Source organism: Cervus elaphus, chromosome 20, assembly GCF_910594005.1.
Source record: "Cervus elaphus chromosome 20, mCerEla1.1, whole genome shotgun sequence".
NCBI lineage: Eukaryota > Metazoa > Chordata > Mammalia > Artiodactyla > Cervidae > Cervus > Cervus elaphus.
The window spans coordinates 116,657,667-116,685,045 of record NC_057834.1 but is presented as its reverse complement, the minus strand read 5'-3'; the positions used below and the strand labels follow the sequence as shown (position 1 = coordinate 116,685,045).

The window sequence follows — 27,379 nt, the reverse complement described above, 5'->3', positions numbered from 1 at the left end:
ACATCTCTCTTTTTACTGGAAGTCTTTTTAAAATTATCTTATACATAATTTAATCTATCTTGATGATAAAGAACAGATATCCTGATGATTACATATTTAAATTTAGTTGTTTACTTTTATATTTCATGCCTCATCCCTTCTGTCAGCATGTCAACTTTAATTTCTGACCAAAGAGCATTCCTATCCTCTCTGGCTCCACCTTGTCTGCAAATTTCCTGAGCTGAAGGCCCATATTATCAAGCCAGTTAGAACTACATCTAAATAAAAAGAAAGAAATTCTAGGTGTCTCCACTAAGGAGTAAGGTGCATGAAATTTAGTGCATGTATTTTATAACAACTATTTTGGCTATTAAAAAGTTTCCACCTCACCCAAGTTCTTAGTAATGCTCTCAAAAAATAAGGATACTTAACAAAAGTTTGTTTTCCATAAATCATTAGAGCCGTGCTAAATTTCTCAACTTAACTTTGCATCCTATAACATAAGGTCAATAGTTATGGAAATACAGCAAACACATGTATAACTAATCTCACCTGGTGAAGTTCTACTCATTTCTTACAATAAGTCTTTCAACAAATATTTACTGAGCACCTATCATGTGCCAGGCACTGTTCAGGGCAAAAGGGAACAAAAGAAGGAAAAATCCTGCCTTTATAGAATTTATATTCTACTGGAGGAGTCAGACAATAAATTAAAAATATAAATAAATAAGCAAAAAGCAAATTTTTGTACTAGACTAGGTAGTAGTTAGTGCTAAGAAGAAAAATAAAGCAGATAAGGGATTAGGAAAAGCTGGGGAATAGAGCTGAAATTTTATACAGGGTTGCTAAGATAGGCCTCTCTGAAAAAATGACGTTTGAATAAAGAACTGAATTGTGGGGGAAACCAGGCTTACTGGAAGAACATTCCAGGAAGAGTATTAAGGTGCAGTTTCTATATTATCTCCCCTACAAAGTCCTCCTCAATTGCCTCCCACACTCACCCCACCCCACTCCAACCCATACCATTCATGCACATGCAAAATCAATTACTTCCTCCTCAGAGCTTCCTTCACATTTCAGTACTGAGCACTGACTATCTGCTAGACTTTTGGTAATTCTAATCCACAGGATAAGCCTGTAAGGCACATATTGTTATACCTAGTTTAAAGCTGTGCTAAGATTCCATGTTTCAATGACCTGTCCAAGGTACAGCATTAATGAATGGTAGAGCTTAATTAAGATTTAATGCCTTATGCTCCGTAGAACTCTCTCTCTCTCTCTCTCTCTCTCTCTCTCTCTCTCTTTCTCTCTCTCTCTCTCTCTCTCTCTGACTGTAATGTTTCTAGTCTCTTATTTTCCATAGTAGGCAAAAAAGGAGGGACAATTTCACTTACGCAAAAAGCTCAGCCCTATCTGAAAGAAAAAGGATTTTAAAATAAACAATAATTTACCCCAATAAAGTGCAAACTCAAAGACTAAAGTCTTTTAGTCTTTGAGTCACTAGTCACTAGTCTTTAGTCACTAGTCACATGGGGACATTTTCAAAACCAAACAATGTCTAATGACCATTCCAGGCCATGGAATACAAACTCATCAGGGAGCCAAAAATATTCTGTCACAAACATCATAACAATTCTACATAATTACGTTTTGTTTTGAATTGTTGTAGAAACCAGACCCCCAAAACACCTAGGCAGCCCTTCAGTCTACACACATAAACTCTACTGTAAAATATAAAAATCCAGTCAAGAACACAACTCACTTATCAAGGTGGCATAAAATAAACATGATTGAGCTCAAAATACTGCTATATTGGCAAGACTTTGAGCCACTAGTGTTAGCTTTCACCATCAAAACAGAGCTTCCCCTAAGTAAGGTTCAGCAAATCAAGAACTATCTGCAGCAGGTGGTGAGTTGAAGACCTAGTTCTACCTTTTACAGGAACCTCAAAGAAATATGAAGCAAATTTCTTGCCTTCAACATTGAGGCATAAATCAATCAGGGATCAGTCAGTAAAAGAGCCATGCCAAGTAATTCAATAAAAGAAATGCATTACAGGAAACAATGTCATTGAAAAAGTATTGGGAGAGCTGAAAGATCAAAGAAATGAGAAGAGAGCAACACAGAGATTAACAACAGGAGGAAGTTCCTACTACACAGACAGAGGGGCGAAGGGAGAAGACAGCAAACCCTGGGAGCCAAGGCAATCCAACAAAGCTGGGATCACAAGGAAGGGACTGTCTGGCAAAATGACAAAGGAGATGTAGCCACTTCTGGAGATTCCACCCAGAACAAAAGAGAGGAGAAGTATCTAGGCTTCTCCCTTCTCTACACCCTTCAATTTTCTGCTAAATCCTCCTATTAGCTGAAACTAGCCAGAATCCAGATGACAATGGAACCCAGGAAGTGCAATTTTCAGGGGTTCCCTACCCCCAAAATACAGAGAAGAATGGGAAAAGGATGCAGAATGGAACTAACTGCAAAAAAGGTAAAAAACCTGCATAAGATACTCCCACACTTTCAGAAAGCAAGCATATGTGAAGTTTGTATGACAACCCAAAATGTGTATGGATTTTTTAATACTAGAGTATAATATCAAAGAATGACATTTTTATAGAGAGTAAAGTGTAAAAACATATACAACATTCTAGTTTTGCTAATTAATGTAATACTGAAAGTTTTATTTGCAAATAGGAAGCAGCAATAAAAGAAAATAAAAAGAATATTCTAATAGAAAGTTTGTCATTTGGTTATCACTTAAAAAGTATTTATGTCTTAGATTTTAAACGACTACATACATATGCTATAGTCATTTAAGTAATACCTTAAATCTTTATTGGGAAGAGGAGGGCTATAAATGAACTCAATCAACCATATTTAATCAAGTGATATGTCCCCTTTTTTGCAGTTATTTTATTACCAAAGCACAGGAGGGTTGGTTTATGTGAACTGAAATTCCCCTTCAAAGCAGTGTCTCGGATGATTTGAAAAGAGCAGTTGAAGAGGTGTGCAAATGGATTTCATTAAACACAGTTCACACTTCAGCTGTTCTTTCTGAGGCCTTTAGCTTCAGGACTGTTACTGCAGGAAATGTCATCATTCTTAGAGGAAAGTTATTTGGGAATGAAATATTTTACTTCTTCCTCAAAGAGGAAGTAGAAGAAAAATAACAAAGAAAATATACAAGTAGATATATAATCATATATGTGCAGATGTATATAATTCAGTAAAGAAGTCAGAAATCTAAACATCAAGTGAAAATCCTACCATACTAGAAATTTAGCTTTGTTTCAATTATGAATGGGCTTCCCTCATGGCTCAGTAGGTAAAGAATCTGCCTGCGAAATGGGAGACCTGGGTTCGATCCCTGGGTCTGGGAAGATCCCCTGGAGAAGGGAAAGCCTACCCAATCCAGGAGAATTCCATGGACTGTATAGTCCATGGGGTCGTAAAGAGCTAGACACGACTGAGGGACTTTCACTTTCACTTTCAATTATGAATAAGAAACAAAGTATATAATTAAATTATTCATAGCTACCAATATTTCTCCAACAGAATTTCAAGACATGGTGAAACATTCCTTTATATTTCAAAACCATGCTGCTTTCTCCTAAATGTGCTAATTTTTCTCTAAAAGAAATACAGACCTTGTAAGGTGACATGTTCTGGCATAAACTGATAGTATTAATAGGAAGGAAATTTGATTTAGATATTATACTAAAGATGACTTTTGTCTGTTTGCTATTGAGGTATAATTGACATATAATATTATATTGATTTCAGATGTACAACATAATTTGATACTTAAACACATTGTGAAATGACCACTACAATAAGTTTAATTACCACCTGTCATCATAAATAGTTACATTTTTTCCCTTTTTTTCTTTTTTATGATGAGAACTTTTAACATCTACTGTCTTGGAGACTCTCAAATGTGAAAAATAGTATTAACTATAGTCACCATGTGATACATTACATTCCCATGATTTATTTACTTTATAAATAGAAGTTTGAGTCTTTTGACCCCTTCATCCATTTCACCCATGCCCCAATCCCCTCCCATCTGGCAAACACCAATCTGTTTTCTGTTGCTATAAGCTTGGGTTTCTGTTTGTTTGGCTGGTTTTTGTTTGTTTGGGGGGTTTTTTGACCTCACATACAAGTGATATCATACTCTCAAGAGTCTTCTCCAAAAAAAAAAAAAGAGTCTTCAAAAGCATCAACTTTTCGGCGCTCAGCTTTCTTCACAGTCCAACTCTCACATCCATACATGACCACTGGAAAAACCATAGCCTTGACCAGATGGACCTCTGTTGGCAAAGTAATGTCTCTGCTTTTTAATATGCTATCTAGGTTGGTCATGACTTTCCTTCCATGGAGTAAGCGTCTTTTAATTTCATGGCTGCAGTCACCATCTGCAGTGATTTTGGAGTCCAAAAAAATGAAGTCTGACACTGTTTCCACTGTCTCCCCATCTATTTCCCATGAGGTGATGGGACCAGATGCCATGATCTTAGTTTTCTGAATGTTAAGCTTTAAGCCAACTTTTTCACTCTTCTCTTTCACTTTCATCAAGAGGCTTTTTATTTTTAGTTCCTCTTCACTTTCTGCCATAAGGGTGGTGTCATCTGCATATCTGAGGTTATTGATATTTCTCCCGGCAATCTTGATTCCAGTTTGAGCTTCTTCCAGCCCAGCGTCTCGAGAGTTCCTTGGACTGCAAGGAGATCCAACCAGTCCATCCTAAAGGAGATCAGTCCTGGGTGTTCACTGGAAGGACTGATGCTGAAGCTGAAACTCCAATACTTTGGCCACCTCATGCAAAGAGTTGACTCATTGGAAAAGACCCTGATGGCTTGGAGGGATTGGGGGCAGGAGGAGAAGGGGACGACAGAGGATGAGATGCCTGGATGGCATCACCGACTGGATGGGCATGAGTTTGAGTAAACTCCGGGAGTTGGTGATGGACAGGGAGGCCTGGCGTGCTGCGATTCATGGAGTCGCAAAGAGTCGGACGTGACTGAGCGACTAAACTGAACTGAACAAGTGATATCATACAGATTTTATGCTTCTCTGATTTACTTAACTTAGCATAATGCCCTCAAAATTATTGCAAATGGCAATATTTCCTTCTTTTTTACACATATAGGCATGTTAAAGACATCGTTAAATAAAAGCATTTGGATTTTATCCTGCGTACAACAGAGAGTCATGAAAGATTTTAAGCAATAAGAAATATGACCAGATGATCTGCATCATAGCTTGGTGGCACTGCAGATGATGACTACAGGGAGGTTAGAGAGCTGCTGGACAAGCCCAGCAAGCCTGCTGATGACCTGCTCTAGGGCAGAAGTGCTGGGGCTGAAAAGGTTGCAAGATTTTATAACCATTCACTTAAAAACAAGCAGAGGAAAACCAGAGTGCATTGACTAATACTTTTTCTTACCATTTTCCTATGGGAAATTTTCCAGTACAGACAAGGAGCTAAGCCCAATGTCAGGGTCAAAACTCTGGATTGGCAAAACAAACAGCACAGCAATACACGCAGATCAGGAGGGTTCACAGGGCAGAAGTGACATAAGGTGATGATGTGAAGAGGAAACGACTAACCGTTGAGAAGACACATACAAACTGGTTTCAGGATGTGGACACATGGATGACGTCATTTGATCTTTGCTCAAAAAGGGAAAAGCTGAAGCATACTTATTTCTTTGAGAATGCAGATAAGGAGATGTCAGATTACATATATTAGAAGTGAATTCTGAATTAGAGATAAATGAAGTTCAATTAATTAAAAAGTTTTAGTGAGAACTTACTCTCAAGAATACTCTCCATTTCTGAGATCTAGCTGCAGTTTGCACTCCCTGAAGTGGCAACACCATTATCTCTCCACCATTCATGTCTTTCTTCATGACATTACAAGAACTAAGTAGCCTTTCTCAAGTGCCAAAATTTACCTGGATAAATTGTTACTAATCATTCCTGATTTAGCTCTTTGTAGCCTCTGAAAAGATACATGCACCCCAATGTTTATAGCAGCATTACTTACAACTGCCAAGATATGGAAGAAACCTCAGTGTTCATCAACAAATGAAAGGATAAAGAAGATGTGGTATACAAATACAATGGAATACTACTCAGCCATAAAAAATGAAATCATGCCATTCACAGCAACATGGGTGGACATAGAGATCATCATGCTAAGTGAAGTAATTCAGAAAGAGAAAGACAAATATCATATATCATTTACATGTGGAATCTAAAATATGACACAAATGAACTTACTTATGAAACAGAAACGACTCACAGACATAGAAAACAAACTTACAATTACCAGAGGAGAAAGGGGGTTGGGAGGGATAAATTATATTAGCAGATACAAGTTACTATATATAAAATATACAAGCAGCAAAGTCCTACTGTATAACAGAGGGAACTATACTCAACATCCTGTAATAAACCATAATGGAAAAGAATATGAAAAAGAATATATATATATATACATATATGTATGTATGTATAACTATAATTGAATCACTATGCTGTACACCAGAAACTAAGCCATTATGAATCTATTATACTTTAATAAAAAAGTAAATAAATGAGTACTTCTAGTTGAGTTAAAAAGTATACAGACTGCTATGGGTCTGTATGAATGGGAGTCCAGGGAACTGAAAAAATGAAAGTATTAGAGATGATATATGTAAATTGTCTTACTCAAAGACTGGCATAGATTAGGTATTTTTAAAATATTAATAGTAACTATAATTAGTCATTTTTTAAATTATGAAGTATTTTCCCCATTTTTAGAGTGATACAATGGAGTTCAAAGACATAAATTAATTACCAAAGTTGGGTCCGACTAGGATTCAAAGCCATGTCAATTGATTCCACACAGTGCTCTTCCCACAAATACAAATATAACTTCTGAAGCCAAAGGAGAATATTATTAACTAAAATGCTACAAACATTCTTCAAATATAAACACAAAGAACAATCTTACAGCACTACTAAGCCAAAGAACTTGGACGAGAATGATCAAAAATACTATTGTTTTTGTTCAGTCGCCAAGTTGTGTCTGACTCTTTGCAACCCCACGGACTGCAGCATACTATATATGCAGCAAAGCATGAATTACGCAGAGTGTCTCTATCATCCACCTTGGTTTCTATAAAATGTTTCTTTATATGTCATACTGTTCAGCTTATAGTGTATAGTACTGTTCAGCATATAGCATATGAGTATATAGCATATAGCATATATATCTATAGATATATATGTAGTATATATCACACTGTGATATATATTATACTGTAGTATAATTATCAATTGGAGCATTTCTCTCATGTGCTACAGTGTAAGAGTTATCCGTTCCTGTATCTTGTATAATTAACACTGGTTGGGCAATTGTCATGTGCTAGTGTTACGTTGTTTTACATATGCAACCTCATTTCATCTTTCCTAAAATCCCATAATGTAGGCACTATTATCATCCCCATATTATGTATGAAGAAACCAAAGTACAGAAATGTTAAACAACTTGTACAATGTTGAACATCTGGTAAGTGGTGAAGTTAGGAACTGATTCTAGGCCATTTTACCCCCAAACCTGCCAACTTAACTTCTGTGTTACACTTACTAATATAGGTATGCAAAAATTAGTAATTTTTTTTCAAAATTAGGAATAATTTCAATATAGTAAGAAGCAGCACTACACACTCCAACTCCCTATAAGGATATTATAATCATTCATCATCAAAGTAGTTTATGGCATTACAAGATACACAACAGTAAAAATGATGCCCTTGATGATAACCCTGAGTGATCAGGCAAACTATATTACATTCAGACCCTCATATTTTCTCAAATATATTATTCTAAAAACTCCCTAAGTGGTCTCCCTATGTAGATCTAGTCTCCATGCAAGTGCCTTCCACAATGCTGCACCTGAATAAGGAGTCTGTGTGTGTCTGTGTGTGTCACTGCATGTAGTGTATCCAAATAAGAATAATTAGGAATGAACCATAAAGAAAGCGGAGCACCAAAGGATTGATGTTTTCAAACTGTGGTATTAGAGAAGACTCTTGAGAGTTCCTTGGACTGCAAAGAGATCAAATCAGTCAGTCCTAAAGGCAATCAACCCTGAACACTGGGCATAAAGTTTCAGTTAAGCAAGATGAATAAGCTCCAGAGATCCCCTATTCAAGACTGTATCTAAAGTTGACAATATTGTATTGTACACTTAAAAATTTGTTAAGAGAGTAGATCTCACGCTAAGTATTCTTGCAAAATAAAATTAAATTTAAAAAAAGAGATCCAATGATGCTAGAGACAACCATGATAGACAAGACACTGCAGAATCTATGACAAACAGATTCCTGGAGTTCTAAAACAAGAGATTGGCTCTGCAGTAGAAAGCAGCTTCTGGAAAACTCTTGATCGCTAGTAAATACGAGCTTCTGATCATGAGACATTAAGTAACTGTGTAATTTGAATGATAGGTAGCAAACCCAGACTCCCATGACACCGAGCTCTGTTATAGCCATTCTCTCAGCTCACACCCACGGCCTCATGGGAGATTCCCTAACGAAGACAAAACTCAAGACTGATTAACAGATAGACTGGCTTGATATGTTGGCATAAGCTAAGAAAAAACACTTGTTTCTGCTATATAATATCACTCAGTTTTCTCTAAAGGGTGAGGTGATAGGAAACTCTCCCAGGGAATAGCGTTTAGAGCAGTACACTTACTCATCTCCTTGGTACGGAGGCAGAAGTAGTATGAGGTAAGGATACACACAGACTCTTGCTGCTAACTTGCTTCAGTCGTGTCCAACTCTATGTGACCCTATGGACTTCAGCCCACCAGGCTACTCTGTCCATGGGATTTCCCAAGCAAGAATTCTGGAGTGGGTTGCCATTTCCTTCTTCAGGAGGGAAATCTTGGCTCCTTCTCCAGGAAGGAAATCTCCAGGAAGGAATCTTGGACTCTTGGGTAATGGTAAGTGTCTTGGTGAATTGGTTGGTAAGAGGACTGTAAACAAGACTGAAAGACTGCAGGCATAGAGGTCTGGGACAGAGGCATAGGAATGGAAGTATGGGAATGGGTACAAAGTATTCAAATCTTTGGTTATGAAGTCATAACCAAAAACAACAAAAAAATATGTTGAAGATCTTCCATGCTTGTCAGATAATACCTAACACAGAGACGGCACTAAATAAGCAGGTGGATGGAATAATTCACCCAGTGGACATAAATCAACTTTCCATAACAGGACCAAGAATAAATTAGACATGGTGATAGAGATAAGGAAGTTGTGCATGAGTGTGTGTGTGTGTGTGTGTGTTAGTCGTGTCTGACTCTCTGCGACCCCACAAACTGCAGCCCACCAGGCTTCTCTGTCCATGGAATTCTCCAGGCAAGAACACTGGAGTGGACTACCATTCCCTTCTCCAAAAGTACAGCTATCCAATACTAAAAAGAATTCTAGAATTAAAGGGTTAATTGGTACCAAATAATTTTCTTTAAATGAATTGTCTAATCAGTCCAAAATCCCCACAAAGTTTCTACAAATCACAGTACAGCTAGGGTCTCAGAAAACCTCTTGTTATTAATAAGAGGAAGATTTAAGCAGACCCTTTCCCCATTCTCTTTATTTTTTTGGTTTTTTTTTTTTTTTTTTTTTTTTTTAGTTCTTCTTTTGTATAATTCTTGTGACTCTTAAAGTTTCATATATTTCCTTGGCTTCATTCCCCAGGGACTTTGTTAATATGGATTTGTTTTTTCAAAATCATTTTGTTTTAACTTTTTGAAATGCACAACAATGAAGTAATTATTGAGTTATTAAGATTATCTACTTTAATGATATGACTGGCAGAAAGAAAATATTTGCTCATCGATCACCCTGTTTAAAAATATATAAAATACACCTATAATTCAGGCAAAGAAACTTCACACGTTAGTTATATGTGTGCGAGGAGTAATGCAATTTTTACCCTACATGTGCATGAGTGGGCTCCCTCTAACCAAGGTTAATCTACCTACAAACATTATCACATCTGTTAATGGACACATACTTTGATAGCTTTATTTCTTTGCCAGTATTACTCTCCCTACTCCCTCACTTGTTCTTCCTGAGATTCCCCATCTAAATATACAACTCTTACCTAAGTCCTTATCTCAGTATAACTCTGGAGGGAATTTAAGGCTCCTTTTTGCAAAGTTTTTCTAACTATTGGTAATAACACTAGTAAATATACCAAGAAAAGTTCTGGTACATTTTAGCACCCTTGAAATGGTGATATTATATATATGCCAGAATTACCACCTGAAATTCATTACTAGATATTGTGCTAAACCTATTTTGTATGTTATCTCTTTGCATGATAATTTTACTATACATATTTATTTCCCCAATTTTAAGTAAACTTTAAGTGATATCACCAGTATGGCATAACCAGTACATGCTAAAGTTAATATATGAATTCAAGTCTATCTGAAACCAAAACCTGTGTTTTGGGGTATTATACTATGTTACCTCTTGTTTAAAAAAAAGTAGCATTCCCACCAGATTCATCCCATGTGGTCACAAATGGCAAGATGGCATTTATATACATGTGTGTGTGTGTGTGTGTGTGTGTGTGTGTGTGTGTGTGTGTGTGTACACACTGAGTCCAAAAGTATGGATATTTTCTGTATCCATTTATCCACCAAAGTACATTTAGGTTGTTTTCAGATCTTGGCTATTGTGAATAATGCTACAGGGAAGCTGATTTTGTAGACACAAAAAAAAAAGAATGGGGGTTGCCTGGGGCTAAGGGAAGAGGAAATAGAGTGATGCAGGTCAAAGGGTACAGAATTTCAATTGCAAGTTCTAAGGATCTAATGTACAGCACAGGACTAGAGTTAGAGAATATGGTATTATATACCTGAAAACTGAACAGAAGAGCCTGGCATGCCTCGGTCCCTGGGGCTGCAGAGTCGGACATGACTTAGCAACTCAACAACAACAGACACTTGACAATTGCTAACATCTTTTTTTAATTAATTATTATTTTAATTGGAGGATATTACTTTACAAATTGTGATGGTTTCTGCCATACATCAACATGAATCAGCCACAGGTATACATGTGTCCTCTACATCCTGAACCCCCTCCCACCGCCTTTGCTACCCTATCCCTCTGGTTTGTCTCAGAGCACCGGTTGTGGGTGCCCTGCTTCATGCATCGAACACTGGTCATCGATTTTACATACGGTAATGTACATGTTTCAATGCTATTCTCTCAAATCATCCCACCCTCTCCTTCTCCCACTGAATCCAAAAGTCTGTTCTTTGTGTCTGTGTCTCCTTTGCTGCTCTGCATGAGGATCGCTGGTAGCGTCTTTCTAAATTCCATATATATGTGTTAATATACAGTATTTGTCTTTCTCTTTCTGACTTACTTCACTCTGTACAATAGGCTCTGGGTTCATCCACCTCATTAGAACTGACGCAAATGTGTTCCTTTTTATAGCAGAGTAATATTCCATTATTAGTCCCTTGGACTGCAAGGAGATCCAACCAGTCCATCCTAAAGGAGATCAGTCCTGGGTGTTCATTGGAAGGACTAGTGCTAAAGCTGAAACTCCAATACTTTGGCCACCTCATGCGAAGAGCTGATTCATTGGAAAAGACCCTGATGCTGGGAGGGATTGGGGGCAAGAGGAGAAGGGGATGACAGAAGATGAGATGGCATCACCGACTCGATGGACATGAGTTTGAGTAAACTCCGGGAGTTGGTAATGGACAGGGAGGCCTGGCGTGCTGCGATTCATGGGGTCGCAAAGAGTTGGACACAACTGAGTGACTGAACTGAACTGAACTGAATATTCCATTGTGTACATGTACCACAACTTCTTATCCATTCATCTGCCAATGGACATCTAGCTTGCTTCCATGTCCTATCTAGTGTAAATAATGTTGCAATGAACATTGGGGTACATATGTCTCTTTCATTTCTGGTTTCCTCATGGTAAATGCCCAGCAATGGGATTGCTGGGTCATATGACTGTTCTATTCCCAGTTTTTTAAGGAATCTCCACACTGTTTTCTATAGTGGCTGTACCAGTTTGCACCCCCACCAGCATGTAAAATGGTTCCCTTTTCTCCATACCCTCTCCAGCATTTACTGTTTGTAAACTTTTTCCTTATCTCTTATAATATTCTTTATTTTAAGGTCTATTTTGTCTGATATGAGAATTATTACTCCAGCTTTCTTTTATTTCCATTTGCATGGAATATATTTTCTCCATCCTCTTACTTTCAGTCTTTAGGATTGAAGTGGGTCTCTTGTAGACAGCATATATATGGGTCTTGTTTTTGTATCCATTCAGCCAGTCTTTCGGTTGGAGCATTTAATCCATTTACATTTAAAGTAATTATTGATATACATGTTCCTATTGCCATTTTCTTAATTGTTTGGGATTTGTTTTTGTAGATCTTTTTCTTCTCTTTTATTTCCTGTCTACATAAGTCCCTTTAACATTTGTTGTAAAGCTGATTTGATGGTACTAAATTCTCCTAGCTTTTGCTTGTCTGTAAAGCTTTTGATTTCTCTGTCAATTTTGAATGAGATCCTTGCCAGGTACAGTAATCTTGGTTGTAGATTTTTCCCTTCAGCACTTTAAATATATCCTGCCATTCCTTTCTGATAGCTTCCTGATAGCTCAGTTGGTAAAGAATCTGCCTGTAATGCAGGAGACCCCAGTTCGATCCCTAGGTGGGGAAGATCTGCTGGAAAAGGGATAGGCTACCCACTCCAGTATTCTTGGGCTTTCCTTGTGGCTCAGCTGGTAAAGACCCTGCCTGCAATGCAGGAGACCTGGGTTCAATCCCTAGGTTGGGAAGATCCCCTGGAGAATAGAAAGGCTACCCACTCCAGTATTCTGGCCTGGAGAATTCCATGGACTGTGTAGTCCATGGCGTCTCAAAGAGTCAGACACAACTGAGCAACTTTCACTTCACATTCCTTTCTGGCCTGAAGAGTTTTCACTGAAAGATCAGCTGTTAAATGTATGTTAAATGTATGGGGTTTCCCTTGTATGTTACTTCTATCTTTTCCCTTGCTGCTTTTAATATTCTTTCTTTGTGTTTAATCTTTGTTAGTTTGATTAGTCTTAGTGTGTTTCTCCTTGGGTTTATCCTGGATGGAACTCTCTGTGTTTTTGGACTTATTTCCTTTCCCATGTTGGGGAAAGTTTCGACTATAATCTCTTCAAAAATTTTCTCATACCATTTCCTTCTCTCTTCTTCTTCTAGGACCCCTATAATTAGAATGTTGCTGTGTTTAATGCTGTCCCAGAGGTCTCTGAGACTATCCTAAGTTCTTTTCATTCTTTTTACTTTATTCTGCTCTTCAGGAGTTATTTCCACCATTTTTATCTTCCAGCTCACTTACCCATTCTTCTGCCTCAGATATTCTGCTATTGATTCCTTCTAGAGTATTTTTAATTTCAGTAAATGTGTTGTTTGTCTCTGTTTGTTTACTCTTTATTTCTTCTAGGTTTTTATTAAGTGTGTTAACTGCTTCTTGCATTTTCTCCATTCTATTTTCGAGACTTTGGATCCTCTTTACTATCATTACTCTGAATTCTTTTTCAGGTAGTTTGCCTATTTCCTCTTCATTTATTTGGACTCTGTGTTTCCAGGTTGTCCCTTCATTTGCACAGTGTTTCTCTGCCTTTGCATTTCTCTTTTTTTAACTTATTGTGTTTGAGGTCTTCTTTCCCCAGACCTCAAGGTTGAATTCTCTCTTCCTTTTGGTTTCTGCCCTCTGTGGGTAAGGTTGGTCCTGTGGTTTGTGAAAGCTTCATGTAGGGTGTGACTTGTGCTTGTGTTTGGGTTGGAGGAGGCAATTTTTTTCCCCCCTCTGGTGGGCAGGGCTGTGTGAGGTGGTAATCCTGTCTGCTGATTGTTTGGTTTATATTTTTGTCTTCTTGGTTTTTTGGATAAGGCCTCCTGCACAGGATGTTGCTGGAAGTTGGGTGATGCCGGGTCTTGTATACAGGTGGTTGTCTTTGTGGGAGTTCTCACTAATTAATACTCCCTAGGGTTAGGAGTTCTCTGGTAGCCCAAGGTCTTTGAGTCAGCACTCCCACTCCAAAGGCTCAGGGCTTGATCTCTGGCCGGAGAATGGAGATTCCACAGATGATTTGTTATGGCATTAAATGGGATTAAATCAAACACCCGAAAACAAGAAAGAAAAGAGGCGCCCCAGACAAATGGCAATACAAAATCAAGCAAATAGTAACTAAAATAATGGAATATACACACATACATATACATCCATAAACAAAACCAAAACAGTCCAAAAAAAAAAAAAATGAAGTACAATAGACTGACCCAGTGTGCAAAGGAATCAAAATGGATACCAAAATGGTATCAACCAGTTAAAAACTAACTAGAGCACAAACTAGAAAACAAAACTAAACCAAGGTGCCAACTGGGAAATAAAGCAACCAAAACAAAACAAACAATATTGTTTGTAGATTTTTTGATGATAGTCATTCTGACCAGTGTGAGATGATATCTCATTGTGATTTTGGTTTGCACTTCTCTAATAATGAGTGATGCTGAGCATCTTTTCATGTGTTTATTACTCATAATAAACGTCTTCCTTGGAGAAACATCTGTTTAGGTCTTTTGCCCACTTTTTGATTGGGTTGTTTGTTTTAGCACTGAGCTGCAAGAACTGCTTGTATATTTTGGAGATTAATTCTTTGTCAGTTGTTTCATTTGCTATTATTTTCTCCCATTCTGAGGGCTGTCATCACTTTGCTTAAAGTTTCCTTTGCTGTGCAAAAGCATTTAATTAGGTCCCATTTGTTTATTTTTGCTTTTATTTCCATTATTGTGGAAGGTGGGTCATAGAGGATCTTGGCTGTGATTTATGTCAGAGAGGGTTCTGCCTATGTTTTCCTCTAAGAGTTACAGTTTCTGGTCTTACATTTAGGTGTTTAATCCATTTTGAGTTTATTTTTGTTTATGGTGTTAGAAAGTGTTCTAGTTTCATTCTTTTACACATAGTTAATCAGCTTTCCCAGCACCACTTGTTGAAGAGACTATCTTTTCTCCACTGTATATCTGCTAACATCTTAAGCATACTCACCACAGGGAGGAAAAAGGAGATGCCTAAGTTGACTATGTAAGGTAATGGATGTGTTAATTATTATGATCTTGCTAATTATTCTATAATATACATGTATATCAAATCATCACATCATCACACCATACACTTTAAATTATATTTGTCAATTATTCCTCAATAAAGTTAAAAAAAACAAAAAAGTATATCAGTCAACTGCATATCTAAAAAGAAAAGGTTTAACTGAGGCATTAAGCTAAAAACCCTGATTTCTAATGCAGTTATAGCATATTTTCATGCTGCCCCAATAATAAAGAGTATTTTATTTTCTTTTAAAAGGAAATAAAACATTAATCTTGAAAGATTATATAAATATATGTAGTAAAAATCCACTGGGGAAATTAAGAATAAAATTTTTTAAGTTTTTATTTCCATTGTTTCAAGTAATAGATTTTCAAGTGAAAGTAACCAAACCATATCTTTATTTCACTGACCCTTTTTCATGCCACAATAATTTAATGCTACATACTAAATCTCTCAGGCTAACCAATTAATCTGGTGTGAATTATAGTGCACTTTTCATAATTAATACATGTATATGCATATCAATAATAAAACAAAACTCAAATTTCATATGATGGTAACCAAACATAGTATTTATTTGGATGGCTTATTTTAAAATAGTAAACTTTTCATTTTTATTTACCATAAAACCTTTTCTTATATATCTTTTCACCTAATGATAAATTTTCAACAATATGTCTATTATCCATATGTCATAAGTTGACCTATAATAAGGTAATACATATATAATACATATATGTATATATACATATATAAAATATGTATATTTTATATACATAAAATATATTTATATAAATACATATATAAAAATATGGCCTTTGGAGTCAGGAAATTCTGTTTCAAGTTTGACTACACCACTTGTTAGCCATGTAATTCAAAGTAAATAACTTTATATTTTTGAGTATCAGCTTCCTTACTTACAAGTGAGTTATAATATCTCAGAAGGCTTATGTATGTTAAATGAAACAAATTATGTAAATCTATCGTATCTTACAGGGTATGGTTAAACAATAAGTAACAAAATGATTATTATTTTTCCCTTAATGTTCTTGTTGCTATTGCTAAAATTTTAAATGTAAAATATTTTTATTAATCTTAAAATCTCACTTTATGAAGATTATTTTATTCTCTTTCTTCCCTCCTTTAAAATTCCTTTGGTTCTTCCTCTGTCTTTCTTTTCTTCTTCTAGAGCTCCTGTAATGCATATTTTGATCTGTGGTATCCCATAAATCCATTAGGCTATCTTCACTTACTTCATTCTTTTTACTTTTATTCCTCTGATGGAATCATTTCCAATGATGAGTATTCAAATTCTCTGATCCTTTCTTCTACTTTAGTCTGATGTTGAAGTATTCTAGGAAATTTTTTCAGTTCAGTTACTGTGTTCTTTAGCTTCATGCTTTCTATTTGGAACTTTAGTATTATCTATATCTTTGTTGAAATTCTCACTTGGTTCATGCAACGTTTTCTTGATTTTGGTAAAAATCTTTATGACAGTTACTTTGAAATATCTGTCAGATAAATCATATAATTCCATTTCATCAGAGTCAGTTTCTGGTAGTATACTAGGTGCTAGAGAACAAAAATTAATAAGAAACCATCACTGACTTCAAGGAATTTTCAGTGATAAGGAAAAAGAGATTATTAAATGACTGCAATGCAATAAAAACTATCATGGAAAAGGCCTGTAAGTCATAGGAAAGGTGCCTGCAAACATATGGGTAGAGATAGTCAAATCCGCCTAGAGGTACTGTTTCTCAGAGAAAGAAATACTGCCCTGAGTCTAAATTAACATTTTACCAAGTAAACAAAGAATCTGGGACAAAGAGAAAATAGCATCCACAAAAGTATGAAGGCTTGAGAGAAGTTGAACTAGGACAACTAAGTCAGACTAGAGAAGTTAGACTAGAAATTGGATAACTGGTTGGACTATTTGGTGGGCTAGATAATAGTGAGCAATTAGACATGGCTTTTTCATCAAACCTATCAGAAAACTAATCTTTCCACAAACTTCTGTTGTTCAAATTACTTCATTCAACAAATAAATACAGAATTAATTTTTGCTTAATTTTGTAAGCACTCTGCCTGGTTCAGTAAGAGGACATGGATTAACCATACTCAGATTCTACCCAGAAGCAGATTATAGTCTAGAAGAAAAGAGCAACAGAAACTTTTAAAAATTGTAAAAAATGTCAGGTGTCTCTCAAGAGAGAAAATTATTATTTTCCCAGGGAAAATAATACTTAAATGGAAGGGCATATGGAAAGAAAACATATCAGGAATTCATAGGAGAGTTCATATTTGACCTATAGACCTTATTTCTCATAAGAAACACAGATTAGTTATCCACCAGCTTAGGAACAGGCAATGTGCATATTACATATTACATATTTTACATATTACAATGTGCACCTTACATATTACACAACTCTGAAAGAAAGAAAATGGAAGCCTATCTGAAGGCAATAAACTTCATTCACATGAACTCAGCCCTCCATATCCATGGGTTCCACATCCCCAGATTCAATGAACCAAGAATCAAAAAAATTTTTTTTTCAATTCCAAGGTGCAAGAAGGCAAAACTTAAATGTGCCACTTGCTGGTAACTACTTACATAGCATTTACATTGCATAATATATTATAAGTAATCTAGAGACAATGAAGTATACAGGAGGATGTGCATAGGTTACACACAAATATTACATCATGTCATACGAAGGACTTGTGTATCTGTGGATTTTGGCATCCACACGGGTCCTAGAACCAGTCCTACCCAGGCACCAAAAATAGCTGTACAAGATTCAAAGAAAGTACAATATGTTGTTCCCAATTATGTTGACAGTGTTCAAGTCTAACTGAAAAGACAACACTACAATACTGTGTTATGGATTAAATTACATCACCCCAAAATTTGTATACTGATGTCTTAACCCTGTGACTCTACTAAGAAACAGGTTTCCTATAGAAGTAATCATGTTAAAATCAGGTCATTAGAGTAGGCCCTAGTCCAATATGACTGATATCCTTATAAAAAGGGAATATTTAGAGACAGACATGTAACACACAGAGAATGCCTGTGAAACCGAAGACAGAAATCAGGATGGTATTTCTACAGACCAAGGAACACCAAAGACTGCTAGCAAACTACAGAAAGCTAGAGGAGAGGCACCGAACAGATTCTTCTTCACAACATTTAGAAGGAACCAACCCTGTCAACACATCAGTCTCAGACTTCTGTCCTCCAGAACTCTGAAACATTAAATTTCTGCTTTTTTAATCAATCAGTTTATGGTTCTTTATAAAGGCAGCCCTAAAATACTATAACATAGGATAAACAAAGGGGAAAACCCTGCATAAACAATTTTTCAACTGTTGGTATAAACAGCCATGGTTCTTATGGTTCAGAGAACTTTTCATAAACCAGAATGTCCCTTCAATTATGCATACCCACACACGTGCAAGCACAATATTCAAAACCCAAAATAATCAACAATTATTTTTTAAACAAAATTATGTTTCTCATTAATATTTTCAACATATTCTGAATACACACTATATGCTTACATTCCATTCAGAGTGTGAGGCTCAAGGAAGTTAACAAGATTCAGTTACTAATGGGATGAGAGTTCACAATCAAGCCGAGTCCCCTATCAGAATTCTCATAGCATTTGCTGTGTATGAAGTATATTACTTTTTCTGTTTGATTCAACTGAATCCATTCTTTAACTTTTTTTTACAGAGAAGCCTCCTCTCAGAATGACTAAGAACCATATAGTAGATATTCAATATCAATCATTCATCAAGTAGTCAAATTATACTAGTTTTTCCCAAAATAAATAATACCTAGATAAGTATTTGATAAAATATAAAGTCCTCTATAAATGTTAATTAGTACTATCATTATTCTTCTAATCATTTATGACAACAAAAACACTTATTGTGTTTCATTTTAAGTATTTCCAAGTTAATTTATTCAAATTTGATTTTTCCCTCACAACTTATTTCATTATGGTAAAAAAAAATTAAAAGGTTGAATCACACTAAATGGTCATATGGAGTAAGATTCTAAAAAGAACCTCACCAGACAACCTCAAAAGAAAAGGTCTTTGGTACACTCACCACTTTCAAAGCAAGCATCAAAGATAAGATGTCCTTTCTTGGGCTGTCCACAGTATCCAGTTGGAAGCACCAGATATTTGCTCACATTCCCTCCGATGGCATCATCATTTCCCATGTCACTGCCTATTGTTCAAAAAAATTGGTTCTTGTTAAGCAGAAATCAAAATGCATTTAGTAACACAAGTCCAGCAAAAATTTTATTATTATATTCCCCCTGTAATGTAGTGCTTATCCAGGCACTAAAGAAATTAACCACATATTGTGATGAAGTAGAAAGAGAATAGATTTTTAAATCAGAAAGATATGGCCTCAAATCTCATCTCTACTACATATTAATTCTCCGTGACACCTTAATCATTTTGAGCCTCAGTTTCTCTCATCCATAAAAAGGAATGATAAAATCCATATTTCAAAACTTTGTTATGAGAATTAGATATGAAAAATATCTCATATAACCAATGAAATACAAAAGACATTCATTAAATTTCATCAATTATGTAAATAAATGGTAACATTTAACTTGTAACAAATAGCTATTTTATTGTGAATAAAGCAACAGTTCTATAACTAGTATTATAAATACCTAATATACCAATACCGGAAATAACTTGAGAAACACTGACTTAGTATAAAAGCTATATTTCCTAATAGGAACTTAAATTTTTTTAAGTTTTAGAAGTTTCACTTCCATTTAGAATGTAGAATGCTGGAAAGATCATCTTTTCCATCTTAATAGAAAAATCCCAGTAAAGAACAAAAACATAACTTATAAAAATCTATGGTAACTGAAATCCTATTATCCAAGAAAAGTCAGGCTGTACCCAAAAGGGATGAGAAGCAAGCACTGACCCCTCTATGTCAGAGCACAGGAGAAAGAAATGCTGGGTCCCATACAAATGACTAAAAAGAAGTTAATTTTTAAAAAATGATTAAAGGTCAAGTTTGGGGAAGAAGAGAGAGTAGAAGCCCTGGGAGTCACAGGCACGAAAGGAAGTTCGCAGCACTGGCAGACTCTCCTACACAGGCCTTCATCAAGTGTTTAGGAGAAAGATCAGAAGCAAGGCAGAAGACTAGAAAATGCCTTTCTCTGTGACGCAGACCCGCAAAGGGAGAAAGGCCCCACGAATATCATTTTCCCTACGGAAAAAAGGGCCTAAGTCACTGGGGAAGAACAACAAACTCTGTAACCCCAGTGCACAAGGGAGACTCATTGTAAGAGGAGAAGTATTAAAAGGAAAAAATTCTCCACATTTAAGGGAAGAGCAGCAAACCGTCCTGGGACTAAGACAATATATCAACATTATTCATGGCTCAAACCTTGGAGGAGGAGTAAAAATCGTTCTCTCACAAAGCATATCAAAGATTCAAGGCAGAATTAAAAGTAGAGAATGAAACTCAACCGACCTTAACACCTGACTAAGACAGAAGTCACTCACCTAGCCAGACATCCTGGACTGTGAAATCAAGTGGGCCTTAGGAAGCATTACTAAGAATAAAGCTAGTAAAGGTGATGGAATTCCAGCTGAGCTACTTCAAATCCTAAAAGATAATGCGGTTAAGGTGCTGCATTCAATATGCCAGCAACGTTGGAAAACTCAGCAGTGGTCACAGGACTGGAAATGGTTCATTTTCATTCCAATCCCAAATAAAGGCAATGTCAAAAAATGTTCAAACTACTGTAAAGTTGTACTCATTTCATATGCTATCAAGAATATGCTCAAAATCCTTCAAGCTAGGCTTCAGCTTTACATGAAATGAGGACTTTCAGATGTACAAGCTGGATTTAGAAAAGGCAGAGAAACTAGAAATCAAATTACCAACATCTGCTAGATCATTAAAAAAGCCAGGGAATACCCCCCCTCAAAGAAAAAAGCATTTATTTCTGTTTCATTGACAACCTAAAGCCACTGACTGTGTGGATCACAACAAACTGTAGGAAATTCTTAAAGAGATGGGAATACCAGACCACCTGACCTGCCTCTTGAGAAACCTGATGCAGATCAAGAAGCAACAGTTAGAACTGGACATGGAACAATGGATTGGTTCAAAGCTGGGGAAAGAGTACATCAAGGCTGTACACTGTCACCCTGCTTATTTGACTTATATGCAGAGTACATCATGTGAAATGCTGGGCTGGATGAATCACCAGCTGGAATAAAGACTGTAGAGAGAAATATCAACAATCTCAGATAAGTAGATGATGCCACCCTAATACCAGAAAGTGAAGAGGAACTAAAGAGTCTCTTAATGAGAGTGAAAGAGAAGAGCGAAAAGCTGGCTTAAAACTCAACATTCAAAAAACTAAGATTACAGCATCCTGTCCCATCACTTCATGGCAAATAGATGGGAAAAAAAGTTGAAACAGTGGCAGATTTTATTTTCTTGGGTTCTAAAATCACTGTGATGGTGACTGCAGCCATGAAATTAAAAGATGCTTGCTCCTTGCAAGAAAAGCTATGACAACCCTAGGCAGCATATTATAAAGTAGAGACATCACTTTGCCAAAAAAGACCTGTATAGTCTAAGCTATGGTTTTTCCAGTAGTCATGTACAGATGTGAGAGTTGAACCATAAAGAAGGCTGAGCACTGAAGAAACTGATGCTTTTGAACTGTGGGGCTGGAGAAGACACTTGAGAGTTCCTTGGACACCAAGGAGATCCAACCAGTCAATCCTAAAGGAAATCAACCCTAAATATGCACTGGAAAGACTGCAACTGAAGCCAAAGCTCCACTGTTTTGGCCACCTGATGCAAAAAGCTGACTCACTGGAAAAGACCCTGATGCTAGGAAAGATTGAGGGCAGGAGGAGAAGAGGTCAACAGAAGATGAGATGGTTGGGTGGCAAAACTCAATGGACATGAGCTTAAGCAAATTCCAGGAGACAGTGAAGGACAAGAAAACCTGGCATGCTGCAATCCATGGGGTTGCAAAGAGTCAGACACAACCTAGCGACTGAACAACAATGGTATATAGGTATAGATATATATACAATGAAATATTATTCAGCCATAGAAAGGAATGAAATTCTAAGACAAGATACAATATGTATGAACCTTGAAAACATTATGTAAAATGATATAAACCAGACAAGGACAAATACTGTATGATTCCCACTTATATACCTAGAATAGGCAAACTGTTAGAGAAAGAAAGTAAAATAGAGGTTACCAGGACCTGGACAAGGAAGGAATGGGAGTTATTATTTAACAGTTAGAAAGAGTTTCTGTTTGAGATGATGAACAGGTTCTAGAAAAGGTTAGTGGTGGTGGTTACACAATAGTGTGAATGTACTTAATGCCACTGAATTGTACAATTAAATGATTAAAATATTAATTGTTAGAAAAACAAAAATCAGTGGTTGTCAGGGACTACAGATAAGAAGAGGAGTTGACCACAATTTAGTCAATCAGATTGTACAATGAAATGTATAATACAATCAAAACTCTGAAATCTTCTTTGACCCCTGACTGTCTCAGCAGTTATAAATACATTCCTTTCATTTGCCAGAGTGGTAAATAGGCAGCATGTGTGGTTAGGGGTGGATGTGTACCACAGTGACTTGAAAACTCTTCCTGGAAATTCCTTAAGGTACTTACAGAGATAGAGAGGAAAGCACTTACTAATATGACAACTACTAGCCATGAGAGAGTAACTAAGATTAGATCCATAATCCCATCATCAGTTCACTTCAGTCGCTTAGTCGTACCTGACTCTTTGCGACCCCATGAATCTCAGCACGCCAGGCCTCCCTGCCCATCACAAACGCCCGGAGCCTACTCAGACTCATGCCCATCGAATTGGTGATGCCATCCAGCCATCTCCTCCTCTGTCTTCCCCTTCTCCTCCTGCCCCCAATCCCTCCCCGCATCAGGGTCTTTTCCAATGAGTCAACTCTTCATATGACCTGGCCAAAGTACTGGAGTTTCAGCTTCAGCATCAGTCCTTCCAATGAACACCCAGGACTGATCTCCTTTAGGATGGACTGGTTGGATCTCTTTGCAGTCCAAGGGACTCTCAAAGTATTCTCCAACACCACAGTTCAAAAGCATCAATTCTTTGGCACTCAGCTTGCTTCACAGTCCAACTCTCACATCTATACATGACTACTGGAAAAACCATAGCCTTGACTAGATGGACCTTTGTTGGCAAAGTAATGTCTCTGCTTTTTAATATGCTATCTAGGTTGGTCATAACTTTCCTTCCAAGGAGTAAGCGTCTTTTAATTTCATGGCTGCAATCACCATCTGCAGTGATTTTGGAGCCCCAAAAAATGAAGTCTGACAGTGTTTCCACTGTTTCCCCATCTATTTCCCATGAAGTGATGGGACCAGATGCCATGACCTTAGTTTTCTGAATGTTAAGCTTTAAGCCAATTTTTTCACTCTCCTCTTTCACTTTCATCAAGAGGCTTTTTAGTTCCTCTTCACTTTCTGCCATAAATGAATCCCATTACAAACAGCTAGAAAACTGGACAAATACATACAAAACAACTCTTCTCAGAGTTAAATAATAAGCAGTGCCAAACTGAGACACCTGAAAAAGGGGGAAAAATTAGGTGAGCCGCAGCTGAGAGGAGCTACCCCATGCCCGAGGTTGGGGGCAGCAGCCGAGAGGAGCAACCCCGCATCCAAGGAGCGGCGGCTGTGAGGGCACAGGAGGGCTGAGAAGAGCTACTCCACGTTCAAGGTCAGGAGGAATGGCCATGAGAAGATACCCCCCGACCAAGGTAAGAGAAACCCAAGTAAGATGGTAGGTGTTGCGAGAGGTCATCAGAGGGCAGAACACTGAAACCATAATCACAGAAAACTAGTCAATCTGATCACATGGACCACAGCCTTGTCTAACTTGATGAAACTAAGCCATGCCGTGTGGGGCCACCCAAGACGGACGGGTCATGGTGGAGACGTCTGACAGAATGTGGTCCACTGGAGAAGGGAATGGAAAACCACTTCAGTGTTCTTGCCGTGAGAACCCCACAAACAACAGGAAAAGGCAAAATGATAGGATACTGAAAGAGGGACTCACCAGGTTGGTAGGTGCCCAATATGCTACTGGAGATCAGGGGAGAAATAACAACCTCCTTTTAATATCTTCTGCTTCTGTTAGGTCCATACCAGTTCTGTCCTTTATCAAGCTTCTCTTTGCATGAAATGTTCCCTTGGTATCTCTAATTTTCTTGAAGAGATCTCTAGTCTTTCCCATTCTGTTGTTTTCCTCTGTTTCTTTGCATTGATCGCGGACGAAGGCTTGCTTATGTCTCCTTGCTATTCTTTGGAACTCTGCATTCAAATGGAATATCTTTGCTTTTCTCCTTTGCTTTTCGCTTCTCTTCTTTTCACAGCTATTTGTAAGGCCTCCTCAGACAGCCATTTTGCTTTATTGCATTTCTTTTCCATGGGGATGGCCTTGATCCCTGTCTCCTGTACAATGTCACGAACCTCTGTCCATAGTTCATCAGACATTCTGTCTCGCAGATCTAGTCCCTTAAATCTATTTCTCACTTCCACTGTATAATCATAAGAGATTTGATTTAGGTCATACCTGAATGGTCTAATGGTTTTCCGTACTTTCTTCAATTTAAGTCTGAATTTGGCAATAAGGAGTTCATGATCTGAGCCACAGTCAGCTCCCGGTCTTGTTTTTGCTGACTGTATAGAGCTTCTCCATCTTTGGCTGCAAGTAATATAATCAATCTGATTTTGGTGTTGGCCATCTGGTGATGTCCATATGTAGAGTCTTCTCTTTTGTTGTTGGAAGAGGGTGTTTGCTATGACCATTGTGTTCTCTTGGCAAAACTCTATTAGCCTTTGCCCTGCTTCGTTCTGTACTCCAAGGCCAGATTTGCCTGTTACTCCAGGTTTTGACTTCCTACTTTTGCATTCCAGTCACCTATAATGAAAAGGACATCTTTTTTGGGTCTAGCTCTGAAAGGTCTTGTAGGTCTTCATAGAACCATTCAACTTCACCTTCTTCAGTGTTACTGGTCGGGGCATAGGTTTGGATTACCGTGATATTGAATGGTTTGCCTTGGAAACGAACAGAGATCATTCTGTCATTTTTGAGATTGCATCCAAGTACTGCATTTCAGACTCTTTTGTTGACCATGATGGCTACTCCATTTCTTCTAAGGGATTCTTGCCCATAGTAGTTGATATAGTGGTCATCTGAGTTAAATTCTAGTCCATTTTAGTTCGCTGATTCCTACAATGTCAACGTTCGTTCACTCTTGCCATCTCCTGTTTAACCACTTCCAATTTGCCTTGATTCATGGACCTAACATTCCAGGTTCCTATGCAATATTGTTCTTTACAGCATTGGACCTTGCTACTATCACCAGTCACATCCACAACTGGGTATTGTTTTTGCTTTGGTTCCATCCCTTCATTCTTTCTGGAATGAATACACAGAAGAACTGTACAAAGAAGATCTTCACGACCAGATAATCACGATGGTGTGATCACTCACCTAGAGCCAGACATCCTGGAATGTGAAGTCAAGTGGGCCTTAGAAAGCATCACTAGGAACAAATCTAGTGGAGGTGATGGAATTCCAGTTAAGCTATTTCAAATCCTGAAAGATGATGCTGTGAAACTGCTGCACTCAATATGCCAGCAAATTTGGAAAACTCAGCAGTGGCCACAGGACTGGAAAAGGTCAATTTTCATTCCAATCCCCAAGAAAGGCAATCCCAAAGAATGCTCAAACTACCACACAATTGCACTCATCTCACACGCTAGTAAAGTAATGCTCAAAATTCTCCAAGCCAGGCTTCAGCAATACATGAACCGTGAACTTCCAGATGTTCAAGCTGATTTTAGAAAAGGCAGAGGAACCAGAGATCAAATGCCAACATCTTCTGGATCAGCGAAAAAGCAAGAGAGTTCCAGAAAAACATCTATTTCTCCTTTATTGACTATGCCAAAGCCTTTGACTGTGTGGATCACAATAAACTGTGGAAAATACTGAAACGGATAGGAATACCAGACCACCTGACCTGCCTCTTGAGAAACCTGTATGCAGGTCAAGAAAGCAACAGTTAGAACTAGACATGGAACAACAGACTGGATCCAAATAGGAAAAAGAGTACGTCAAGACTATATATTGTCACCCTGCTTATTTAACTTATATGGAGAGTATATCATGAGAAACACTGGGCTGGAAGAAGCACAAGCTGGAATCAAGATTGCTGGGAGAAATAGCAATAACCTCAGATATGCAGATGACACCACCCTTATGGCAGAAAGTGAAGAGGAACTAAAAAGCCTCTTGATGAAAGTGAAAGAGGAGAGTGAAAAAGTTGGCTTAAAGCTTAACATTCAGAAAACTAAGATCATGGCATCTGGTCCCATCACTTCATGGGAAATAGATGGGGAAACAGTGGAAACACTGTCAGACTTCATTTTTTGGGGCTCCAAAATCACTGCAGATGGTGATTGCAGCCATGAAATTAAAAGACGCTTACTCCTTGGAAGGAAAGTTATGACCAACCTAGATAGCATATTAAAAAGCAGAGACATTACTTTGCCAACAAAGGTCCGTCTAGTCAAGGCTATGGTTTTTCCAGTAGTCATGTATAGATGTGAGAGTTGGACTGTGAAGCAAGCTGAGTGCCAAAGAATTGATGCTTTTGAACTGTGGTGTTGGAGAATACTTTGAGAGTCCCTTGGACTGCAAAGAGATCCAACCAGTCCATCCTAAAGGAGATCAGTCCTGGGTGTTCATTGGAAGGACTGATGCTGAAGCTGAAACTCCAGTACTTTGGCCAGGTCATATGAAGAGTTGACTCATTGGAAAAGACCCTGATGCGGGGAGGGATTGGGGGCAGGAGGAGAAGGGGATGACAGAGGATGAGATGGTTGGAGGGCATCACCAATTCGATGGGCATGAGTCTGAGTAGGCTCCGGGCGTTTGTGATGGGCAGGGAGGCCTGGCGTGCTGCGATTCATGGGGTCGCAGAGAGTCGGACAGGACTGAGCAACTGAACTGAACTGACTGAACAATAATACTAGCTTTTAGATTAGTGCTACTTTCTGATCTATTGTACAGGAAGAAGAGGGTTCCCAAGCAC

The 27,379-nt window shown here is 37.6% G+C and overlaps 1 protein-coding gene across 1 annotated transcript in view; it reads right to left on the bottom strand.

The window, feature by feature from the left end:
• AGBL4 (AGBL carboxypeptidase 4) overlaps positions 1-27,379 on the bottom strand; it is a 1,406,543-nt gene that overhangs the window by 1,296,359 nt on the left and 82,805 nt on the right. The window contains exon 2 of the mRNA XM_043876377.1: positions 19,311-19,433. Within this exon, the coding sequence (XP_043732312.1) occupies positions 19,311-19,433 (123 nt within the window). The remainder of the gene's footprint in view (positions 1-19,310; positions 19,434-27,379) is intronic.